This window comes from Aulonocara stuartgranti (genome assembly GCF_965226115.1).
Source record: "Aulonocara stuartgranti genome assembly, chromosome: 3".
NCBI classification, from domain to species: Eukaryota; Metazoa; Chordata; class Actinopteri; order Cichliformes; family Cichlidae; genus Aulonocara; species Aulonocara stuartgranti.
In genome coordinates, this window is record NC_138941.1 from 26,244,464 (window position 1) to 26,267,576 (window position 23,113).

General features: G+C 38.8%; 1 protein-coding gene across 13 annotated transcripts in view; it reads right to left on the minus strand.

Moving 5' to 3' along the window:
* Positions 1-23,113, minus strand: part of nrxn2b (neurexin 2b) — a 698,285-nt gene that overhangs the window by 355,084 nt on the left and 320,088 nt on the right. For 11 of the 13 annotated variants that reach the window (XM_082527645.1, XM_082527644.1, XM_082527649.1 and 8 more), the window contains 2 exons: positions 16,975-16,998; positions 9,322-9,483 (listed from right to left, as the gene is read on the minus strand). In XM_082527645.1, coding sequence (XP_082383771.1) covers positions 9,322-9,483; positions 16,975-16,998 — 186 coding nt within the window. The remainder of the gene's footprint in view (positions 1-9,321; positions 9,484-16,974; positions 16,999-23,113) is intronic. The other 2 variants (XM_082527647.1, XM_082527643.1) reach the window with 1 other exon arrangement.

Genomic DNA, 23,113 nt, shown 5'->3' on the forward strand with positions numbered 1-23,113 from the left:
GGAGATGTCCAGGAAGAAAACAAACCAGCATTGCCCTGGTGGTATCTTCACAAAATATGTGCATTATTGACTGTAAGCCATTCTAAAAAGTACACAATTTTCTGTTTTCTGACTATGTAGCATTACTTAAAAAAAAAAACAACAACAACAAAAATACAATATCTAGGAAACTGGGGAGAGTTAGTACAGTTTTGGCTGCTATAAGAAGACTTGATGAAGATTGCGCCAGTCTGGGTGAGCAGACTTCACACAGTTTCCATGCAGAGGACCAAGATCTTTGAAAGAAGTGGATCATTAACAGGAAATACTTTGTTCCCAGCAAAAACAGCATGAAAGGTTTTGGTTAAGGGTACTTCACTTACCCAGTAGAGTTATTCAGCTGTCTAGCCAAGCATGATGCAATGCTTAGCTAGTTAATGTTAGATGCTGTGTAACCTGACTTAGATTAGATGGGTTTGATGGATTTTACCAAACTGCAGCTTAACCTAACTAATATGATGTACAGAATATTGTATTTCATTTCTTGTTTTTCACAGAATTTTTACCCAAGCTTCTAACTTACTGAGCAGAATTATTATTGCTGAATTATTTTGTGTGTATTGTGTCACATTTTGGTTTTGATTTGCATTGGCCTGTTTTTGCATTTGCTTGTGTGTATAATTTGCCTTCTGTGATGTGGTTCATGATTTTTTTGGCTGCCTAATTTGTCCAGACCGCTGCTGTCATTCCTCATTGTCTTTCATGGTATCTCTTTCAAACGCCCTCCAATCTAACCTATTTTTTTTTCTTGCACACGGGCACACTATCTCATCCACTCACTCTTCCTTTCTGTCAAATGCTACACCTACACACCGGCACTGAATGCTCAACAAGAACACAGATATGCTGGGTTATTCTTAAACTTAAGCCTCCTTTGGTTATCTTCAACATTAACCACGCTGCCACATGTACTGTACACCTCATAATGTCACCATTAGCACAGATTAGTACTGGTAATTAGGTATGATAATACTAAAATTGGCAGCAAATAAGGCGTAAACTCCTCTTGCTTAAGGTGTTAGAAAAAGAGAGAGATAGGTGCAAGAGAGGAAAAGCAGCATAAAAAATAAAAGCTTTATTTTTTTTGATTTATTTACAGGTTTTCTCTTGGTTTTGCGTTCAGCTCTGTATCCAAAAAAGGAAAAACTGTCATTACCATCATTGCAGAGACTGCTTGAAGAATTTCCTTTGTCTTGATCATTCAATTGTTGTTTGACTTTGCCTGTTTACTCATTTCCTGTTTTATTTTGTAGTCATTTGTCGCCTATGTTTTGCATGTAGCTTTATTTCCCTTGTGTCGTTATCCTAATTAGTTTCACCTGGGCCTTGTTCCACAGCTGTGTCTAATTCCCTGATTAGCCCTCAGTGCATTTGTGTATGTATATATAGCCCCATTTTCCTTTTGTTTGAGTGTGTGTTAATCTACAGTTCTGCGTTCCTGTCAGTGAGTGTGAAGTGTGGATATTTTTTTCTTTGTTTATGGACTTTGGTGTTCCACCAAATAAAAGGTTGTTTTTTAGTTTATTTTTGTGTCCGTGAGTCCTTTGTTTGCATCATTCCTGCCAAACCTCTTGACAAACCAAGTGCTGTGCTTGTTATAAAGAATCACACAACATGTTTGAAAAGACAAGATGAGGCAAGAAATCCAGCCATAAACATCTTGTAGCTGATGACTTTCAGCTTAGAGACTCCAATGACTGATTTTCAATAACAGACAGGTCTGCAACACTGTTGACTGGCTACTTTAAAGATGAACATATATTTTAAACACTCAGAGTGTTGAAGGGTAATTTTCAGGTAATTTTCATCACTTTTTCTTGAGTATTAACTTTACAGCTACTTGATCCAGATAGACTATTATGTGCTCAAACTTACATAGAATTTAGTGTGTCCCTTAGAGGGTTCTTTTTATAGGTTTTCGGAGTCAATAACAACAGTAAGGGTGGCCAGATTTCTACTATATTTGTGGTTTTCTCCTTTCTTGTTTCCTGGAATTTTAGTCAAAATTTTTGAATATGATTCCTTGAACATAGCACTGATGCCATAAAATATATTTCCAATTTTATATGGCAAAGAGGGTAACAGTCACTAATGATGTGCTTTTAAAAAGTATACAAATGTATCCATTTGTTTGGAGCCAACAAATAACCTGGCTAGGCAGAGGCAGGACACTACAAGCATAACCACAAATTACTGCAAGCTTTCAACGTGTACATGACATCAAAACCTTTGTAGGGTTAGGATGGGTGTTACTAGTTAGAACAACGATGAATGTAGGCATTTATCTTGGTGGCAGATCAGCTACTACTTACAGTAGTGATTCAGCAAAAGCAGAATTGTTTTGAACTGCCAGTTCAGGTGGCTGGTACTGAATGGCAAACATGTTTAGCATGCCTGACTAGGTTCAGATGCTCTGTAAACTCGTCCTTATCATACTAGCACCTGTGTGAAAATCAATTTTATTTTCATTTGTTGGAAACACTCCTTGTTAGTTTTGGTGAAATTATCTATTAATTGAGAGATAAGCCATCTTTTCAGCCAGTTATGTCTACAACTCAGTCTTTGGTAAAGGGGTAGATTAGCTAGAGGGAACACAATGTCGTAAAATGCTAAAGACGGTAGAAGAGAGTGGTGTTAAGCAGTATGGAAAACAGGAGAAGATGGTGGCGAAAGACAAATGAGAGGGTAACAGAAGGACAGAGGGCTACATGGGAGCACTAAAGCGTGTAAAGCATACCATCACTCACAGTTAAGCCAATGCCTTATAGCACATGTGTCAAACCCAAGGCCTGCGGGCCACATCTGGCACGGCGGACATTTATATCCGGCCCGCGAGATCATTTTATATAGATTTATTATTATTGTTATGCATGGCCCGGCGATATGAGGCGCTAATAACACACAAACTACAGATCCCAAAATGCAGCACTGCAGCCTCCTTGACGAACGCTAGGCTAGCTGGGAACATCCCCACGTCAATCAAGTCAAACTTCTGTTATTGCGAAGCTAGCCCCTCACAATGGCGAAGAGAAAAGTTGATTCTGAAAAAAGAGCCTTTCAGCACCGGTGGGAGACTGAATATATGTTTACAAACATTGCCGGTAAACCCGTGTGTCTTATTAGTGGAGCTAATGTGGCTGTAATTAAGGAATTTAATTTAAGGCGACAAATAGGCTGAAAAACCTAAATGTCGAGCAGAAACTACAGAAAGTAGAAGAGCTAAAGAAGAATCTAACATTTCAGCAGACTTTTTTCTCCAGAGCAAAATCACAAAGTGAAGCTGTTGTGAAAGCAAGTTTTATTGTAGCAGAGGAGACAGCCAAATCAGCCCGGCCATTTACCGAGGGAGAGTTTCTGAAGAACTGCATGATGAAGGTGTGCAACGTCTTGTGTCCAGACAAAACGCAGATTTTGGCAAATGAGAGCCTGAGCAGAAACGTATGTCAAAGTGTAACCGACATGAAACTGCCCTGGGACAAACTTGTTGGACTTACAACAGATGGAGCGCTGGTGTTGTGCGGTGAAAAAAGTGGACTAGTCGGCAGGATGTGAGTAAAGATGCAGGAGAACTGTACCAGTGAGTCAACAGCATGCTGCATCATACACCAGGAAACGCCGTGTGGTAAAGTCCTAAAAATGGAGCATGTAATGATCACCGTGACGCAAACCGTAAATTTTATCTGAACTAAAGGTTTAAATCACCGTCAATTTCAGTCTTTTATGTGGGAAATAGATTCAGAGTTTGCCGACGTGCCATCACTCAGAGGTCCGTTGGCTGAGTTGGGGAAAAATTCTCAATAGGGTTTTTGAGCTCAGCAAGGAAATCTGTCAGTTCATGGACATGGCATGTATGATGCGGTGAAGGCATTTCAAGTTAAGCTGTCACAAATGTTCAGTGCAACTTGCCTCACTTTCCCTGTTGCCAAGTAATGTTGAACCAAGTCAGCGCAACAGTGTTCCCAGATGCGCACTTTGCTGATAAACTGAGCGCACTGAGTTCGCACGGCGCTTTGGTGACTTTGAGCCACAAAATGAGAATTTTGAGCTGCTTCACAACCCATTTACAGTTGAGGTGGAAACTGCACCTGTGCAGATTCAGATGGAGCTGCATTCTAATGGGACACTCAAGGGAAAGTACGACACTGAATGGCCCGCACAGTTTATTAGTTCCATTCCTGAAGCAATGCCCCAGCTCCAGATCGAACCTTGTGTATGTTTTATTTTATTTTCTCTGGGGTATTTGACAGCATGTTCATATTTCTGACTTGCAAAATTTTGACAGGATATATTTTTATGGAGAGAAAAATATTTAAAGTTAAAGTTTATTTTTTTAAGTTTATTTATTCTGGAATTATATTCCTGTCCGTATTCACATTTATGTTTAAAAAACATTGTTTTAGTGTGTTCAATAAATGTTTATCTTGTTTGGCCCGTGACCTAAAGTGTGCTTTGAGGTTTGGTCCCCTGTGCAATTGAGTTTGACACCCCTGCCTTATAGAGTCTGCAGTCAGACAGGGTCAGGTGTCTTTACAACTGCTTGTGCTCACGTTGCATCCTTATTCCTACCATCTGTCTTTCGCTCACTACTTACTGAAAACTCACTGCTATCAAAAGTTTAAAAAAATGCATTGTTCTTACACAAATTAAAACTGTTCCCCTTTATTTTTGATCATCACGTCAGACTTTAAAATTCACTGACTTGTGTGGCAGTGATTTGTTCTTTCTTATTCTAGCAGTGCAGCTAATGCAGGGCCAAAGCCTCCCACAGGGGTCCCTCCATTGATTTGTTTTGTTATTGAGAAACTCTTCAAATTCAAAACCCTGCAGGTCTGGAGAACAAATATTTGTTACTTTCTTCAGATACTTGGTGTTGTGGATATTTGATGAAACTATACACCGCACGGTTTGAATATGTTGGTTGATACACCATCCACTAATCACTTCTGTACCGATATCAATTAAATGGTACCTTAAAGACTTTATGTATTTATAAACTTTCGTCTCTTTCACTGTTTATTAGTTTATGAAGCATTCTGAAGTACCAGACGTTACACTAATGGCTTCTGCCTAAATAAAGAAACAAAAAAAACTGAAAAGTGCCAGTGAATATTGACTTGTGGCAGGCAGGACATGAGTTAGGGTGACGGGTGACTTTAAAAGATTCTTTTGTGGAACAAAGGTGAAGCTAAGAGGAAGCTACAGGTGAAGACATGAAGCATCAATATGAAGTTGGGAGGACAGGAAGAGAGAGCGTAAAAGAAAGTGAGGGCAAGGAGGAGAGCAAGCGCATTCATCCAGCACATGGAATCAGTCGAAGAAATCAATTTTTAATTTGGCCATCAGGATGGCAAAGCCATTGGTGTACCAACGGAGCTACAGTGCTACACTTAATTACACAAAGCTGCCCCTGAGAAAGGGAAGATGGGAGGCAGAAAGAAAGAGATGGAGAGAAACTATGAGAGAGGCAGGAAGAGTGACAAAGATGAGCACATGAGGAGAGGGTGGTGTGAAACGAGCGATAGCAAGGTCACTGTCTGCGAGAGACACAGGGTGGTGGAGGTTGCAGTGGGGAGACAGATGGTGACATATACAGAAGAGAAGAGAGGAATCTGTGGAAACAAGACTTGGGGGCTGAGGAGCAGAGAGACCTGATTTCACACCCCACCTCTCTGATTAGGAGCCTAAGGAAACACACATCACCCTGTGTATGATCATAGCATGTGGGTGACTTTGAACACATGGAGGCGCACATACACAGAGAGCAAATAAAAACTTCACAGGGCTTCAGTGTCTCTTTTGATGCCTTTTTACTCTTCTTCTGCTGCGCTGTTCCTTTGGATTTCTACTGCCTGGAGGGTGCTGGCCGAGCGTATCAAAGGCATTTGACCACGGTGGCAGCGGGAAAGCCTTGCCCTGGAACATAACACGACTGATAATCCGAGATGTGCCACAGAACAAGCACTGCCTAACCCCCAACCACTCACTTTCTTTTTCTTTAGCTGCTACAGCTTTACCTGGTGCTCTCAGCTGCTCTTATTGCAGCTTTTCTCAATAGCTTTCTAGGTGTGGTTACTTTTCTGGCTCAGTTTAGTCTTGAAAGCTTGACCTCAGCTGGAAATTACAAACCGTAAGGCTGCTAGAAAAACAACCTAAGGTTACGTCCACACGTACCCGGGTATTTTTGAAAACGCAGATTTTTCTATGCGTTTGCACCTTTCGTCCACACGTAAACGTCGTTTTCGGTCACTGAAAACGGAGATTTCTAAAAACGCCTGCCACGGTGGATAATTTCGAAAACTCTGTTTTTGCATTTACGTGTGGACGAGAAAAACAGAGAAAACGCAGAAAACGCAGCGTCAAAGGTGTGCGCCTTTTTTGACGTCACACTGTGCGCCACGTTATTGTTTCGGTGAAATGAATTTCTACAATACTGTTACTGTTAATTGTACTCCCTGCAGTGTTTAAATGCTTACATATACACACAGTTACTGTCCCTCCACACATACGACTCGGTTCTGCTTCTATGCCCCAGCTTTGTTTACCATTTCCCACCGAGGCTTCTAGACTTCTGATTGGCCAACATTTCTACACGGTTAGGAATATATCGCCACCTGTTGCTTTGGCATGTTCCTAGCAGCGTTTTCCTTCATTTCTGCGTTTACGTGTGGACGGGATTATTTTTTTAAAACGAAAACGGAAAATCTCCGTTTTCAAAAATAGTATGTGTGGACGTAGCCTAAGCTTAAGCTTCTGGTAAGTTCACGTCTGGGTCATGTATCTTTCTGGCCTGTCACCAAACAGATGTTCAGCTATTGAGTCTGAAATGTATTACTTTAAGTCATAATTCTAAGAGTAGAGCAAACTACACTTAAATGATTTGCTTTTCTTTCTCTCACTGGGGAAAGTTTCATTCTATCTCCAGTTTTACACTGGAGATTCAATGTAGCTTGGGGCTACAGGCAAGAAGTCCAAAAGTAAATACATAAAAAACTAACACAAGCCCCCAGATGCAAACATAGCAAGTGTACTGTGGAGTCAGATATCCAAATATCCAAAGAGTTCACGAAAGAAGGAAAGTTATTTTCTTGCTGTGCTTAACCAAACACAAACATACTTTAAAAAACAAAGGTGAACATGAATACCAATATCTGATGGCTACACCACTTCCCACCTGTCTGGAACTTGCTCCCTTTTCTTTGTACAATCATCTCATCATCTCTTTGTATCTCATCTCTGTCAAAAACCTTCTAGTTATCATTAAATTACCCCCCTTACGTTGTTTTCATTGTGCAGTCCAGTCAAACAGAAATACTTTTTTTGTTGCTGTCACACCTTCTCTCCCTTAGCTTTAAACAGGAGATTACACAAATTAAATGATCAAGTCTTAAAACATCTGCTCTTACTTTTCATTTCTAAAAGTTTGGTCACACTGGCTCCTTAATATCAATTTCTTTTGTTACTACTAGCTCTTACCACTATCTTTTTTAAACATTTAGACAATTTGCCTTTCTTGTGCTTTGTGTGTACACTGACTGTAAATCCAGCCTTGTCTTGATGAGACAGAGGACTGTTAAATGCCTAGGGAAGTTTAAGACCCGCAAGGGATTCTTCTGATAGCAACCCAGATAATGAAAGTGTAATTCTACAGGGATAATTAAGTTAGAGATAGGGTGATTACTGTGCGATCCATTAAAAGCGATGGCAAAAGTAATTACTTATTCAATCAGCATGGTTTTATGAGGGAATGCGATGGCACCATGTTGCGTTGCCTCTATACAAGTCATTACATTTACAAGGGCATAGCACTTTGAGCTGTGATTGGTTCTCTTGACAGCTTGTTCAGCCATGAATTAAGACCTTGGTGAAAATAAAAGTAATTTTTATCAAAGTTGAGTTGAAATAAAAATTTTAAAAGGCAACTGTCCTCTATATAGCCATCCACAAATATGAGTGGACGTGCTACAAATTGTGATCTGTCTGTGTGTTCTGCGGTGTGGTTAGAAAGAGAGAGGCTTCAAAGGGATTCAGGAAGCTGTATGTCTGACACCTCCTACTCTCACATATGGGAGTTATAACTGCCCAGACGGATGATTCTCCAAAGAAAGTGTCAGTCAACACAAATGTGCTTCTGTAAATATGTGTGATGATACCATGCAGCAAACTGTGTCATTTGTTCTCGCTTTGTCTAAAACAATAAAAAATGCTTCTAATTCCATACTGTGGTTTGTGAGCCACCACTCATTTCATTACATTTTGCTTCCGAGGAGCCAGACTTTGTAAGACTTGAAAAATAGTTCTTCAGGCTTTTTGAAGGTTTTTCACAGTTTTTCTTTGGACATTGGCTACTATTTTCAGTCCAGTCATTTTACCTAATCAAACTGGAGAAATACAAGACAAAAGAAGAACTGGCAAGTTTAAAAAACTATCAATAGCAGACGAACAGTGTCTGAACGTCATGTCCAAAGCTTCATCAGAAATGGTCCTACGGAAAGCGTGACCAACCTGTTCTGAAGGAAGGGAGACAAGGAGAAAATGCTCAAGTACAGATGAACTGGCCTGAAAATTATTAGCAACAGGTCATTTTAAATTTTGGTTCAAATCACTATGAATATGCACAACGGAAGTGAAGAAGGATGTACAAAAGTGTACAACAGATCTCTGCAGCCATCTGCAAAACAGATGGTGGTTCTGTCATGGTTTATTTTTACATTATACATTTCAGTCAATGGTGTGGGAGATCTCTCACAGCAAAGTACTGTTTGCCAAGCAATACTATCTGGAAAGTACCTGATACATAGAGTACAGCCCTTTGACCATTGATCATTGTCGAAATTTAGCAATGATTACACAATGGACTGGCCTTCCTAGTCACCAGAACTCAACATTATTCTGTCAAGACGTCACACATAATCTTGACAGTGGAACAAAAGGTAGCCAACACCCAAAGAAGACCTTGGAAAGAAAAGCATCTGGACTTTCCTTGAAGACGTTTCACCTCTCATCCGAGAAGCTTCTTCATTTCTAAGAGCAATTGGTGGAGAGTCACAGATTTTATGGGAATGTCCCCAAGAGGGTCACGGACCACATAATGATCCTCTACCTAATCTGGGACTCTCCACCAGTTGCTCTTAGAACTGAAGAAACTTTTTGGGTGAGAGGTGAAACAGCCTCAAGGAAACTCACCTACCTCGTACCAACCTCGTACCCTACTTCGTCAAAGAAAAATGCAAATTTCAGTTGGTTTGTTCATAAGAGTTTAAATATTAAGCACTTTACACTTACGTCTTTCAGGCAGCCCATGAAGTTGTTGCTGACTGGAGATCCAGGCAGGTCTGCAGTGTTTGGACTACCTCCAATGTAGAAGAAGTCATCAGAGCCCAACATAGTGTAATCTTCCTGGGTGTAACCAGTGGTGGTCAAAATACCATCAACTGAGATGGTCACCTGGCAAAAGCATGTCCCAAAAGAGACAGAAAGGAACAGATAGAAATAGAAATATAGAGCAGGAATAGACAGAAAAAAGAAAATAATAAGAAAGGAGGGAAATTAAGAGAAATGGGAGGAAAAACAAGGAAGAAATTGGATTAAACACAGACGCTTGATTGGGTTGTACCTTAAATTGTATCGCTCAGTTGGTGGTTTTTTGGTGTTGGTCAGACTGAGGGCTTTCACTTTAGAGTGCAGTTGCTAAAGGTAAACCAATGGAACGACAGTGTGCCAAATGTCTCATCACTACCAGTGGTAGAATAACTAACCTGGTTTAGCAAACTCAGTGCAAAGGCCATAATCTACAGCCTCAAGAATTAACATTTCAGTCATGAACACTAAAAACAGCTATCTAAACCACACACTATGAATTTAAAGTTACATAAGTACAAGAACTTGACCTTTAAACAAGCACCATGTTTAAAATGCCAACTGGGCTTTCCCTGAGATTGGCATAGCTACGTTGTAACACTTCATTCACAGAGCTACCAGTAAAAATGACTTCCCTTTTTAATATTTAATTGCCTCCAGTTTCATATTTTGTACAAGGCCATACATTCTTTGCTGAATTTTGATTGGTGACAGAAGCACCAGGTGGAACCCAGAATCAAACACACGGCTGCAAGCTAATGGTGTGAGATAATGTGCGAACCGAAGTGTAGAAATGATGCCTCCCATTTTTTTGACATCTCCAGGGATCTACTAAGTTTTGTATTTTTTTAATGAGATCTATTATACTCAAATCATTTTAAAGTTTTTTTTAATACTGATTCCCTCTTCTACTGTTTTGCTATTAATAGAACATCATTAAAAGAAATACAACAGCATGTGTGGGAACCACTCCTACAGTGTAAGACTAGTCCTTAAAACATGAGGTGAGAAAGCTCTTTTCATGTTACACCTGACCTTATCCCATCTTTACAAATAATACCTGAAGAGTAAATGAAAAGAAGAAATCATATATATATATATATATATATATATATATATATATATACACTAGTCTGAAACGTGAAAGCATCTCTCCTCCACAAGTTTTCAAGGAGTCATCACAAAAACCCTTGTATTTTTACATTATACTTATTACAATGAAGCAAATTGTAGTTGTTTATGAAAAATACTCAAATCTATCATTTACTTAATTGTATTTCATCACGACTGGATTTAGTATTGGTACGACAGCGATGATCATATACAAACACCCTGCCAGATCCTGATGTTTGATTCGGGAGAGACTTTTGCAGTTAGTGACCAATTTATTCTTCTAATTATCCTAAAAGAGCTGGCCTGGGCGAAAGCGAAGCACTCCAGTCTCTGATTCAACATCTGTTATTCTGCATAAACGTACAAATGCAGCACTGCTGGGAGCCACATGCACAACCATCTGGCTTTCATTACCTTTGCATACTTCAAAGTGCCAGTAGCACTACATTTCATCATTTCATCAAGGTCCAGCTTTACATTTGGGTCAGTTAATTGTCAAGTAAGATCTAGAAATGGTGCTTTCCTTTAGCATGTCCTTTAAAATATATTCAAAAGTAGTGAATTCAGTTAGCAAAAACATCAGTTATCCTCTATGAAAACATCAACTATGCCTAAATTTATTTTAAGATACAGGTCCACAACTATAGCTGTGGCAACTGTAACCAAAAAGAAACCTTAGCAACTGCACTCCAAAGATTTTATCTCCCCAGCTGAGTTCTTATCTTCTGTTTTCCTTGACATTTTTCTTTTTTTTCCCGTACTTCCCTTTGTAAGAGGGCAACTCATTTTTATGTCTGCTGTTGCTACTTGGTGAGAAAGATGAATCACATTGGCCAGATGTATCTGGCATGATGAATCTGCAGTTCACAGTGCTGGTATGTTGGGGTCATCTTTGGAGATCTTGGATAGGGATTTCAACAGGAACACTTCATTTGCCCAAAGTGACAAGCGAGACCTTACTGGCTATAGAGAAGAAATGGGTGGGAGGGGAATTGTTACTATAGGCAATGTCAAACATGTTCCTACTACTGTGGTTGAACTATATAGCCATGGTATTACCGTTTCTTCAAAAAAGTAGATTGGAAATGTCATAGGGTAGAGAAATATCCCGTAAACCTTTTAAAATAAAGGGGTTGGCAAACGTGCTGAAAAACACCAATATTGGCTATGGCTAAGCTAGGCCCATGGAAGTTTTGGGATAATATTGGGATTGTTGATGGCACATCTCAGTGAATCAGCGCACTTACTCGGATAGTGGGAAAACATCAGTGACTAGCTGCCAGACACCTATAGAGTTCCCAGCAATGTGTAAGTTCTTTCTCTTCCCCTCACTTTCATCCCAGATTGTACTCCTTAATATGTTAAAAGCTTTAAACACATGTGATTTATTCAATAAACTGTCTGAAGCAATCCTGTTATATTAGTGATTTATTGTTTGATCATAGGTTTAACTTATACAGCATTAAAAGCCCCGTGTAGACAATGTGTCGAAATACTAAAATAAGCACATTAAAGGTCTGAAAAAAAACAAACGTTTTCTTTGAGGTAACTTTGTTATAATTCATAAGAGTTAGTGTTTCAACCAGGATACACACTCATTCCTTTGACAAAATTGCAAGCCCTTGCATCACTGGCCACACAGGAAGGAAGGAAGGGCTTGATGGTATCAGAGGTTGCAAGTTGAAATATGCCGCATGCGTTCCCATTTTAATTAATGTGCTATAAATGTATTTAGACTTTTCTTTGAATAAACGCCAAGTAAAATATTCCCATTCTATGAACAGTCTCTGGTTGCTTTTTCTCTCTGAGAGTTGTTTTTGAATTCAAATTAGAATGAAAAAATGTAAATTTGGACTTTTGACTAAACAAAGTGTGCAACACTTATAAGCATAAGTACTGATCAACTTAAAAAAGTAAACTAGACTCTGTGGATTGATCAGTCTATTTTTTAGACTAGCAGCTCCTTGTGCATTCAAAGTAACTGACCAACTTTTAATTGCAATAGTGCAATTAAAATTTGTCTTTATATGCAACGTTCTCATCAATTTCAAAATTATGCTGTTGTTGGTAGCATAATGTTATTTCTTCTCCTGGGGAAAAAATAGCATCCTGGGTGCACACAGCATATGGCCTGAATATTATTTGGTGTAATTGTGTGATCACAGTTTCTTTCTTGAAACAAAGCTTAATGTGAAAATTCTAGGAAGGAAGGATGACAAATATAAAACTGCATCAGATTAATTCGCACATTTCTAGCATTCTTCGCTGTTCTTTATTGTGTGAACGTCATTCTTCCGGCCTTTCTCGTGTGCCTCCAACAAGCAGCACATACAGCACATAATACACAGACTTAACTCAAGCCCCAGCTGCAGCCTTTATTGGATTCTCGGTTTTACCCAGCTGCTCGCCAGATACCTGTTTAGCCCTGTACATACAGAAAACTAAGAAGACCTTGCTAAACTCTGCTGAACTGATTGCCCCAGGTATAAAAGACACAATGAAGATGTTTAAAGCTGAATACACTATGAAGAGATTGGCACAGCTCTAGGGTTCAAATCATAAGAAGCAATCTATTTCACCCACTCGCATGCTGCTGAACTTGATTCTTTTAAGCTATTAACCTCTGCTTTCAGCCACTCTCTCATGTCTACTTGTTCCTGATAAATCAGCATCTACCAACAGACTAGTTTTTGTTTTTTGTTTTTTTTAAATTGGACTTTAAATGTAGTCTATTCCAAACCAGATGTGGCTTCTATGGACATTTTGAGCATAATTCTATGCTACAGTCACAAAAGGGAAAACAGTATTTGGAAACTGTGGCACAATCAAAAGTATTGCCACTATGTCCAATAAACTTCCAACTTGGATGACTTTGAAATGGTTCAAAGCTGGGGACCAGAAATGCAGCCACGGTCAGCTGTCTACAAAGTGACTTTGATCAAGATGACCATAACATGGCAATTAGACGGAATCAGTCTGCTATCAGTTTGTGATTGAATAGGGCCAAGTCACCAATCTTTTGCCATGTGCATACACAGAAATTCACATTAACTACTTACATTTAAAGAAAATAAGAAACAATGATTCAATACTCACCCACAGAATAAAAATGAAAGTGAAAAAGAACATTAGAACGTGCCTAGACGATACTGGTTACGTACACATGGAAGTCGTACGGTTTCCATATAAGAAAAATAAATTTTCGCTTTGTATCAGTCGCACACGATTGCTTCATGTTCTACCTAAAATTCAACAACAGCCATTATTTTGACCATCCAATCTTCATAAGGCCCATTTGTCAGAGATTTCTTTCCTTTCAGTACCATCACTCCTTTAATACACTTATCCATGCAGGGGAACATGTTTACATAGAAATGTGTCACTTACCCTTGTTGGAACAACATCTGATTACTGTCACAGGTCTTTTAAAAAAAGGAACAATGTGTTATCTTTAGTAGTTGAAACAATATATTACACAGAAACGAATGCATTCCCACCCATGCGATGGGTTTCCATAGGTGTCTGGCAGCGAGTCAAAAGTCCTAACTGGTCGCAAGTGGAGAGAGCCCTATTTTTGAACTTCAATGTGGAGTTTTGACATGTAAACCCTGAGGTGACGAACTAACCTGTGTTAGTAAAGGCATGGGGGGAGGGTTGGGAAGCTTGGGGCGAGTGCCATTTGCGCAAGAGAGAGGGGTTTTAAACTATGCGCCGAAACGAGTTAAAAGGGTTGGAGGGTGAACAAAATCGGTTAGTATTTTTGTAAGTAAGGGGAAGTCAGACACAAAAATGGTTGTTAGTACAGTTACAACAAAGGTTTTATCCAAACAGTAGATTAGTAACAATTTAGTCATAGTGAAAAAAGTATGTGAGGATTCTTTAAAAGTCCTCTGCAATTTGATTGCTCAAACCAGATCCACATTTGGACTGAATGTGTTGTTTCAAGTGACGAGGGTTTGTTTGATTAAGAAGAAACAAAATGAATCCATACAAGCTAACAGGGTGACACACAAGCCATGCACTTAAATAAAAAAGATGACCGGAAGGATGGGCTTGGAGGAAGAATTCATTGAGACACAACACAAAAAGGTCAACTATTAAAAGAAATGTATAAAATAAACCATCTGGCAAAATGCAGCAAAATGGGCGAATTTAATCGCAGGGCATCACGACACCAGACAAATGGGAAAAGGAAAAGCAAGAGAGCTTTTAGTGTTCGGGGTTTTAGACAAGAAGGCAACATAAAAAAATGCATCAACACACGTGTACAACAAACTGACACGTGCTGGGATACAGCAGCATTTACACCCTATAAGAATGCTGATGTGAACACTTCTAGCCAATAGAATCATGCAGACATGGTGCAGGAATACAGCCACTGGATACTCAGTTTGGAGGTGGAAGTTGGAGAAAATGGGACCGGAGTAAACAATCACAGATGGAATCCACGTACATGAGAGGGTTTTTTAAAGAATAGGAAAAACTGAGAGGGGAGAGAAGATGTTCAAATTCTGGTCAAAGATAGCAGGAAATAGCTTTTCACCACTGTCCACGTCCTTCATGATATTGGACACAGAAAAAACACAAAAACATCTGCTCGTGATTGCAGTTCTCATTATGCCTCTGCTACAATTTCACTACAGCTTTTCTGATGCGAGTTGAAAATTGCTTTATCACTTTTGTCAAATTTGAGCCAAGACTCAGTGAGTCACTACCAGATACAGTGGCTTTCTGCACATGACACTTTTCTTTTCCAACTCATGGGATTTGATGGATTGGCCAGATTTATTCCTTGGGGCATCAATTCTTTATTCACCAGAAAATGAAAATCTGTCTCCCCTCGTTATTTTTCCCTTTTTTTTGTTTTAGCAAGATAACGTGTGAGGTCATTATTCATTTTAGTAAGTTAATTTTGAAGTTAAAATTATATAAGAAATAAAACAAAGTATAATAAAATAAAATAAATAAAAACAATAAGGAGAATGTGGCTAACATGTCTTATGGCCATATTGATTTTAGTAGGACAACTGATATATGTATGTATATACGTTAGCCGTGATATATACATATACATATATACTCAATGCAATCTTTGTATCAAAAAACAACAACAACAAAAAGAAGATCGAAGAGGATAGGAGTCTTTTCATGCAAGGGGTGAGGGCAGTAAAGTATAAGAAATATAAGTTAGTGTTAGTGTTAATGAGGGGTCGATCGTACACAGATTTTCCCAGTCACTTCCCTTTATGTCTGCATCGATGGGCAGACAGTTTCCTTCATTGATTGGGCAAGTCCAGTGAAAGCAAGTAAGGCTGGCTCTAGCTACACCCTGATGGCAGCATTACTGTTATGTACTAAGGCCTAATAGGAGTTAGTAAAATAAGATCTCAGTAAGGCTTTTGTCAGTCCGTCTTTGTTTACGTATTTTTAAATATAAAGGTCTACGAGTTATTTGCCAAACTTTCCCCACTTTGCTGGTTATTCAGTGTAAAACTGTCTGATCACCCCTGCACCTGTGTTCAGGGAACTAACTGTCCATGAAAACCTTTTATTACGTGCGCACATCGTCGTGTAAGAGAGGAAGACTCTTCAGGTACAAGACTGAGAACAGCCCCAGGTTGATCATAAATCAGCCTAAGGCCACTAATGGGATCAAGCCCTCATTTGAAGCCTTCTTTACAGTGAGGGCTTTGACCGATAAATCAAGAGCTGTAAATAATCTTCATGACTCTATAAACCATAAGACGGCAAACCTAGATTACAGGGCACTCAATAACATGCCAAACGAGTCTAACTGAAATACCATAGCAAAACAGTGTCTTTAGTGGCATTTCTCTCACACTTTTTAAAATATTGGGAGAAAAATGATATAAAAAACAGAAAGTGAAAAATGTATTTTTACTTCCTTTCACTGGAATGGCCAGAGTAGGCTGCTTGAAAAGTCTGCTGTGTACGTTCACTTCAAGGGTTCTTCTTAAAAAAATACAAAATAAATTTAAAAAAGGGAATAGGGATTAACAAAATATAGTTTCTCATCAAAATTTCAGAATGCTAAATTGAGAAAATATCTTGCGTAATGATTCTTTATTTCTTCATACGGATAGTGTTTAAAAAGAAGAACAAATGAAAAGACAAAGAAAATAAACAACAACCAAAAAAATAAAAAATAAAAACTGATATAATTCCCTATATCTTTTCTTTTGAGCAGACCTCATTGGATGAAAACATTAAGTCTTAACAGGAAAGGGAAACTGGATGGCAATAAAAAGCGGTTAACATATATAAATACAGAGAGAGGGCTAAAATAAAAACAGAAAGGTGGAGTTTTTCCAGCTACCTTGGAATTGATGGAGGATTGTAGTTTCAGTAAAGCAAACAGAATAGAAAGAGGTAACGGAAAACCCAGGGCAAACCAAAGTGTAAGACAATTAGAATGATATCTACCATATAATGCAGTTTGTTTACCATAGCGTGTCCAATGCCTGCGTGCTTCAGGAGAAAACAGGGGGAGGAGAAAGAAAAAAATGACAAACCTTAAAAAAACTCAAAACATACCTAAGCCCCGAAAAAAGTGGGAAAAAAAAAAACGAATCGCCTTTGATAAAATCAGGCAATTTGATTGTAAAAAGAATAGTGAAAAAGAAAATATTATTTTTTATATAGCTGTAGTAGAACATCCAAATAAAGAAATAAAGAAAGCAACTGTAAGCAACTATTTCGTTTTTAAGGGTCATTTTCAAAATAAAATTCATTAAAAAATAAAAGGTATAAAAGGATAACAGTACATTTGTTAGTATGTAAGTCGCAAGTTAATTAGAGAAAACAACAGATGGTTTACATTCCGTGAATGACACAGTGTTAGTTGTTGAAATCATAAAAGGTAAGGGAAAAGAAAATTCACCCACGAAAGTAATCAAATTGGAAGAATTCTGAACCATGTTAGTAAGAGAGACAAGAGTTAGCAAATCAACTTCCACAGAGGGGATTTGGGCAGTTTTGATGGGGAGGTTTATTTTGAAAGCGGGAGGGAATGAGGGAAAAGTACATCAGTATTAGTATTCACTCTGGCAGACTAATCTGTTCAGTGGGCTTTCTGTTGGTAGGGTGTCGTTTTTGATGACTTGAAAAGGTGCAATTATCTGTTATAAGCAAAATTCCCACAAGTAGTCATTTAGGGCTGCTGTGATGTATGCAGGGGAAGACAAAAAAGAAATTACTCCATTGTAAAATAAAAAAAAATCTTCAATTATGGGAAAAAAATACAGTATAAGCATTTAGGAAAATGGAATTAATTCAGGATATACTTAAAAGAGTGAGAAAGGCTGAAGGATAGAGAGGAAGAGAAAGAAGGACAGAAAGGTAGCTGTGGTTCTGGTGTCTGCAACAACCTAAAAAAGATAGATGTTCGTTTAGTCATTTGAATCATTTCCACTGTAAAGAGGAAAGCTCGCAGTCCCTAAAAAATGAAATAGTGAGCATGGAATGACGCGTTAGTCCTTTCTGTACATTCAGTGTCCTTCTGTCTTTAAATGTCACGTCATTGATCTTATGAAAATTTTGCATTATTTGAGGCTTTAATTTCATGTTGTACATTAACAGAAAATTCAGTTTCTCACACCGTGCATAAAGCATTAAGACTCAACCATGCAAGTGGAGCATTAACACTTCAAAAAGGTAAATGGTGTTCTGGAATTTTTCCTCCGAACAGAGTGGACATATTGCATATTGATTTTAACATTTTAACTACTGTGAAGGATCGCAGCTGACACACACACTGGTAAAAGGAGTTTCTCTCCTTAAATCCCAGTTAGGTCATCAGATTTTACACAGAGTAATTAACTTGCCAGAAGCAAAATGTCAAATTAAAAGAACTATATATTAAAAAAAAGCTCCAAGTAATGCTGACGAGAAATTAAAAATAATGGAAATTTCAACCATCGTTTGTATGTGAGCCTTGTATCATCTACAGCAGTGCTGTAGATGATACAAGTGTGTCTGTGTGTGGGATAGATTACTGTGTATTCATGCTATCTGTGTGGGAGCTGAATGTAAGTGGTGACCATGACGAAGGTCTTTCCCATGAGGGTAACTGGCCAAACTGAAGCTTCAAGCACACCCACTCTTTGATCTGGGGTCACAATAAAGTGCTGTCACCAGTCACCCACTGTGTCTAATGACTTCTCTTAATCCATTAATTAGGCAAAGGAATATTCAGTGGTGGGTGTAAATTTGCATATAAGCACCACAATGAACTCTCTGAACACTGTCACTGAACTTACTAAACATTATAGATATGATAGGAGGCTTTAAAAAATGGACCTGACAGAGGTTTATTTACTTGGTGACAACGACTTAAGCTTTCAAAACAGATGACCTGTGATGCAGCAAGAGAAAAGGAATTAGAACTTATTAAATGCAAAAGATAGCATTTGCCAGCTTTAAATCCCTCCCATGTACTTGATGTTTGAATGCTTAACTTATCTGTTGGAACTATCAGTTCTTCGACAGCCCTGGAATGGTTGTGAAAAGTCTGTCCTTCACAAAAATCAGATGACCTTGAAAATAATAGAAAACGGTTAAATATAGGTGGTGGAATGCTTTATGAAGAGTAGTTTTCCCGAGTAGGTCTAGGTAAAGGTTTTAAAGGGACATGTATAATAAAATTCACTTCATTATTTTGTTTGCTTTTTTTTAACATACATAAAACACTATCCACATATGTTTTTACCCCCTTGTCAGGGCGAACGTCAGCAGGGCAGCAGCTTAAAGGGAGATGCCCAGACCTTCCTCTCTCCAGCAATCACGTCTAGCTCTTCCACTAGGATGATGAGGTATTTACAAGCCATCTGAGATACATAATCTCTCTAACATATCCTGGGTTTACCCTGAGGTTTCCTCCTGCTAACCCAGGAGGCTTTTAGGAAGCATCGTAGGTACACATTTAGCCCATTTTAACTGGACCCTACTAATATGAGAGCACTTGTTTAAAAAAAAAAACATGTTAAAAGTTTAATTAACATTTAAAGTTTAATCAATTCAAAGTGAAAAAATACAAGTCTGAAATGCATTCAAAGTAAGAAAAGTAAAAGGAAGCTTTTTCAGCTTGTCAGATATTTTTGTCCAGAGCTAACTGAACGTGCGACATTAACATAATTATAAAGTAATATTAGTACACGGGAGTAAAACTTAATCCTGAGTAGAGTTATCTCGTACTGTTTTCTCTCCCTGGGAAATACATCATGTTTAGCTAGCAGACACACTGTGTAACAAACTGCACATATTATTTCTGTGTTTGTTAAAACCTGTTGAGCTGAGAGAAACACTGCAATTGAAATTGCCATACTATGTTCCCCGCTTTATGCTCGCTCCTTTTCATTAGCGCTAGCTAGATGCTGAAATACAAGGACCTCAACTTGTAGACAAAACACAATTTTAACAGCTGAGTATAGGTCTGTAAATGATGCATACACTAAATTAGATATTTTTTGCCTCTCTTCTTTTCTTTTTTGCATACGAAAATGTTTTTTTCCTGAGGGCAGGAATCTACCATAATGTAAAAATTATTTGCCCACTTCCTGATTTCTTTTCTTCTTGCATATTCGTCACACTTTGTCACACGAGGGGGAAAAACCTACCTGCCATATGCGAAAAAGTATTGTCCTCTAAACTGATTACCTGGTCGTGCCGTCCCTGCCAACAAGAACTGGAGTAAATTTGTCTCACTCTTCTTTGCAGAATTGCTTTAAATCAGGCACATTGGAGGGGTTTTAATCCAGATTTAATCAGACTAGGCTTCTTCAAGACTTGGTCACCAGTTTTCTGGTAGGTAGCATAATTCATGGTTCCACAAATCAAAGCAGGTTGCCCAGGTTCTGAAGCAGCAAAGCAGCCCCCCACCATCACACTACCACCACCACATCTTTGTGTTACTGTACCAGTAAAATGACAACTTTATCTTCACTCAGCTCTCTCTTCACCACAATAGACCCTTACAACATCCACATCACTGCAGGTGCTGCAACACCATCTGTCACTCTCACACTCCAGTCTTCCACCACCGTGAACGAAACCATGACAACAACAATGTGGCTGCAAACCACCGCTGTACGATACATAGGTCACTGCCAGTGCAAGACAGGCTCTCCACCTTTCTCTTCTTTTCCCTGTAGATCATCAACTGCGTTAAGGTTTGAAGGTGATGGTGAATTCAAAACCAGTATGAACAGCCCAGTCTCGTGAACAGATCTGTATGCGCAGGTTTTTCCTCTTGAATCTTAAAAGGGTGGTAGGTAAAACTTTAATACTGGGACAATCAGAAACTGTGGAAACAAATGGAAAAAAAAAATCTATATTTTAGAACTGCAACGTCCTTTTTGACACTCTCTATATACATATAAATTAAGAACAAGGAAATGACATGTGAACTTTTTTTTCAAAAAAATGTAGAAATAACATTTTTATCCACATTAACTTATTTCCTTGCAGTCATCTGCATGTGGTCCCATTCCTTGCTCCTCCCTATCACTCACAGTAGCAGTTCACAGACTTATACTCAATGCCATTAAAAGTCACAGTTAGGAACAGAACTAACACAATGGGTGTAAATGAATTGTACATTGAACATATGTGTGGTTTTCTGGGCTAAAAATTAAAACATAAATTGTGATATTTGTGACAAAAATGGTTTATAATATGCCCACTTTAGGCCAACATGGTCAACCCATGCTCAGTCATGGATTATAGATTATGACTGAGGTGGTCTGATAAAGCTTAGCATGCTACTACAACCTTTTGGGGGTTTTTTTTGCTTTGGTTTACTCAACCATTGAGCAAAAGAAAGTCTACACCGGGATTTAGAGTGGTGATATGATTTAAAAATAATAATAAATGGAAAGCACAAAATTAATACACTACCAGACTAGAAGTCAAGCGTGAAAGTCGATGTGTAGAGGCAAAACCATTGTATAGACTTTTTACAGCAGGCTTGACAACCTTAAGTACTGCTAAACTAGCGTTCCACAGTCAAGATCAATCGTGCAGAAAATTAAACTTTTGTTCTACTTTTGCTCTCATGTGGCAGACAGAATGGTATGGAAACCAGTTGGTTTTTAGGTTCTCTGTCTTGATTTTCCCACTTTGTTGCGCGTTGAGACATTTTAGAAATGTTTGCAACACTGCTATACGAGAAGGCTGTCGGCGCTAGTGGCAGTGGTGATGATAGCGTTACAGAAATACCTGAGCTATTGGGATTGCCAAATATTAAAGTCGACAAGGGATTTTGGAAAACTATAATGCAAGACTATATAATGCAAATTTGACTCTCTTACAGTGTATTTCCTCATCTACCCATCCTATTAAACTTTCAAACCCAGCATGCCTGGAGCTCCTGCTGTGACAGTCCATTGCCCTCTCTGTAATTGACCCATCTGGGAAAACAAAGACTGTGAATGCTGATATGTGCTGATGGAGCATAAATCTCCCACTCATGTAAACAACCACAGGCCCAGACAAACAACTTTGTGTTGCATCTGTCTCAAAGGGCCCCCGAATTGACGAATCATGTACTAAATCTGATACCGAAGTACGAAAGGTCTAGAAATGAGCTTGTGTTAATATAAACATGGTACCTACTGTCTGTGCTTTGTAGCGGTGCACTTTACAGGTGAAACAGTCGACATGTCTCTGTCACTGTGTGGAGAAAACCAACAGGATGCCAGCCAGAGTTAGCTGAGATGTAAAATGATGCTTTGTTGGTTGCTGATCTTTTACACACTCATCATGCTGGCCACTACTGAACTGTGGCCACCAGCGAATAAGCTGAATAAATATTTAATGACAAAGCTCTGCAAATGATCAATGGATAGCGCCATGGAGCCAAGATTCCCAGGCCAGATAGATTTATCACTGTAACTGAGAAAGTTCTAAGACTGATGACCGTTCTCGCACAAATTTCCAATTCAAGCCTTTCAAAATACTGAATAACAATAATATTGCAATGGTCGAAATAGGTGCTGTTTGTCTTAGAATTTGAAGCCTGAATTAGTGGCTAGTGACACATGGATTTTTTTGGGGGGGGTGCAGCCATGACTGTGCGCATGCATTTATATACACCTTTGTGCCCAGTTGGCTGTTTGTGCGCGTGTGGTGTATCGGGCTGTCGTCACTAACACAGACACTGCAGGTGACCCTGTCATACGGCGTGCAGCTGAGCTTCGATACAAAATAGCTCTTTCAGGTACATTTGGTTCTGCATTCATTCCAATCATGTGGCATTCAGTCAAGTCTCCATCTCTCCAAGTCTGGCTCCAAGTAATGGAAACTGGCAGACAGGCTTCAGGTGCAAATATAAATGTCACTCCAATTACAGCAGAGAAAAGTCTGCAAACAAACAGCAGGAGGGTGTGTGCTTCTGCATAGCTATGTGGGTGTAGGAAAGTATAAGTGCGTGAAAATTGCAGCAGAGCAACACAGACATGGTGTAAATGGTCATAATTCTCTCTTTTCCCATCGCCGTCTTTCTTCTTTCTTTTCAGATCACATTCTCATCAAAAGAGGCAAAGTTCAAGGTCAATCCACAAGTGTGATGGCTGTGAATTTAAAATCT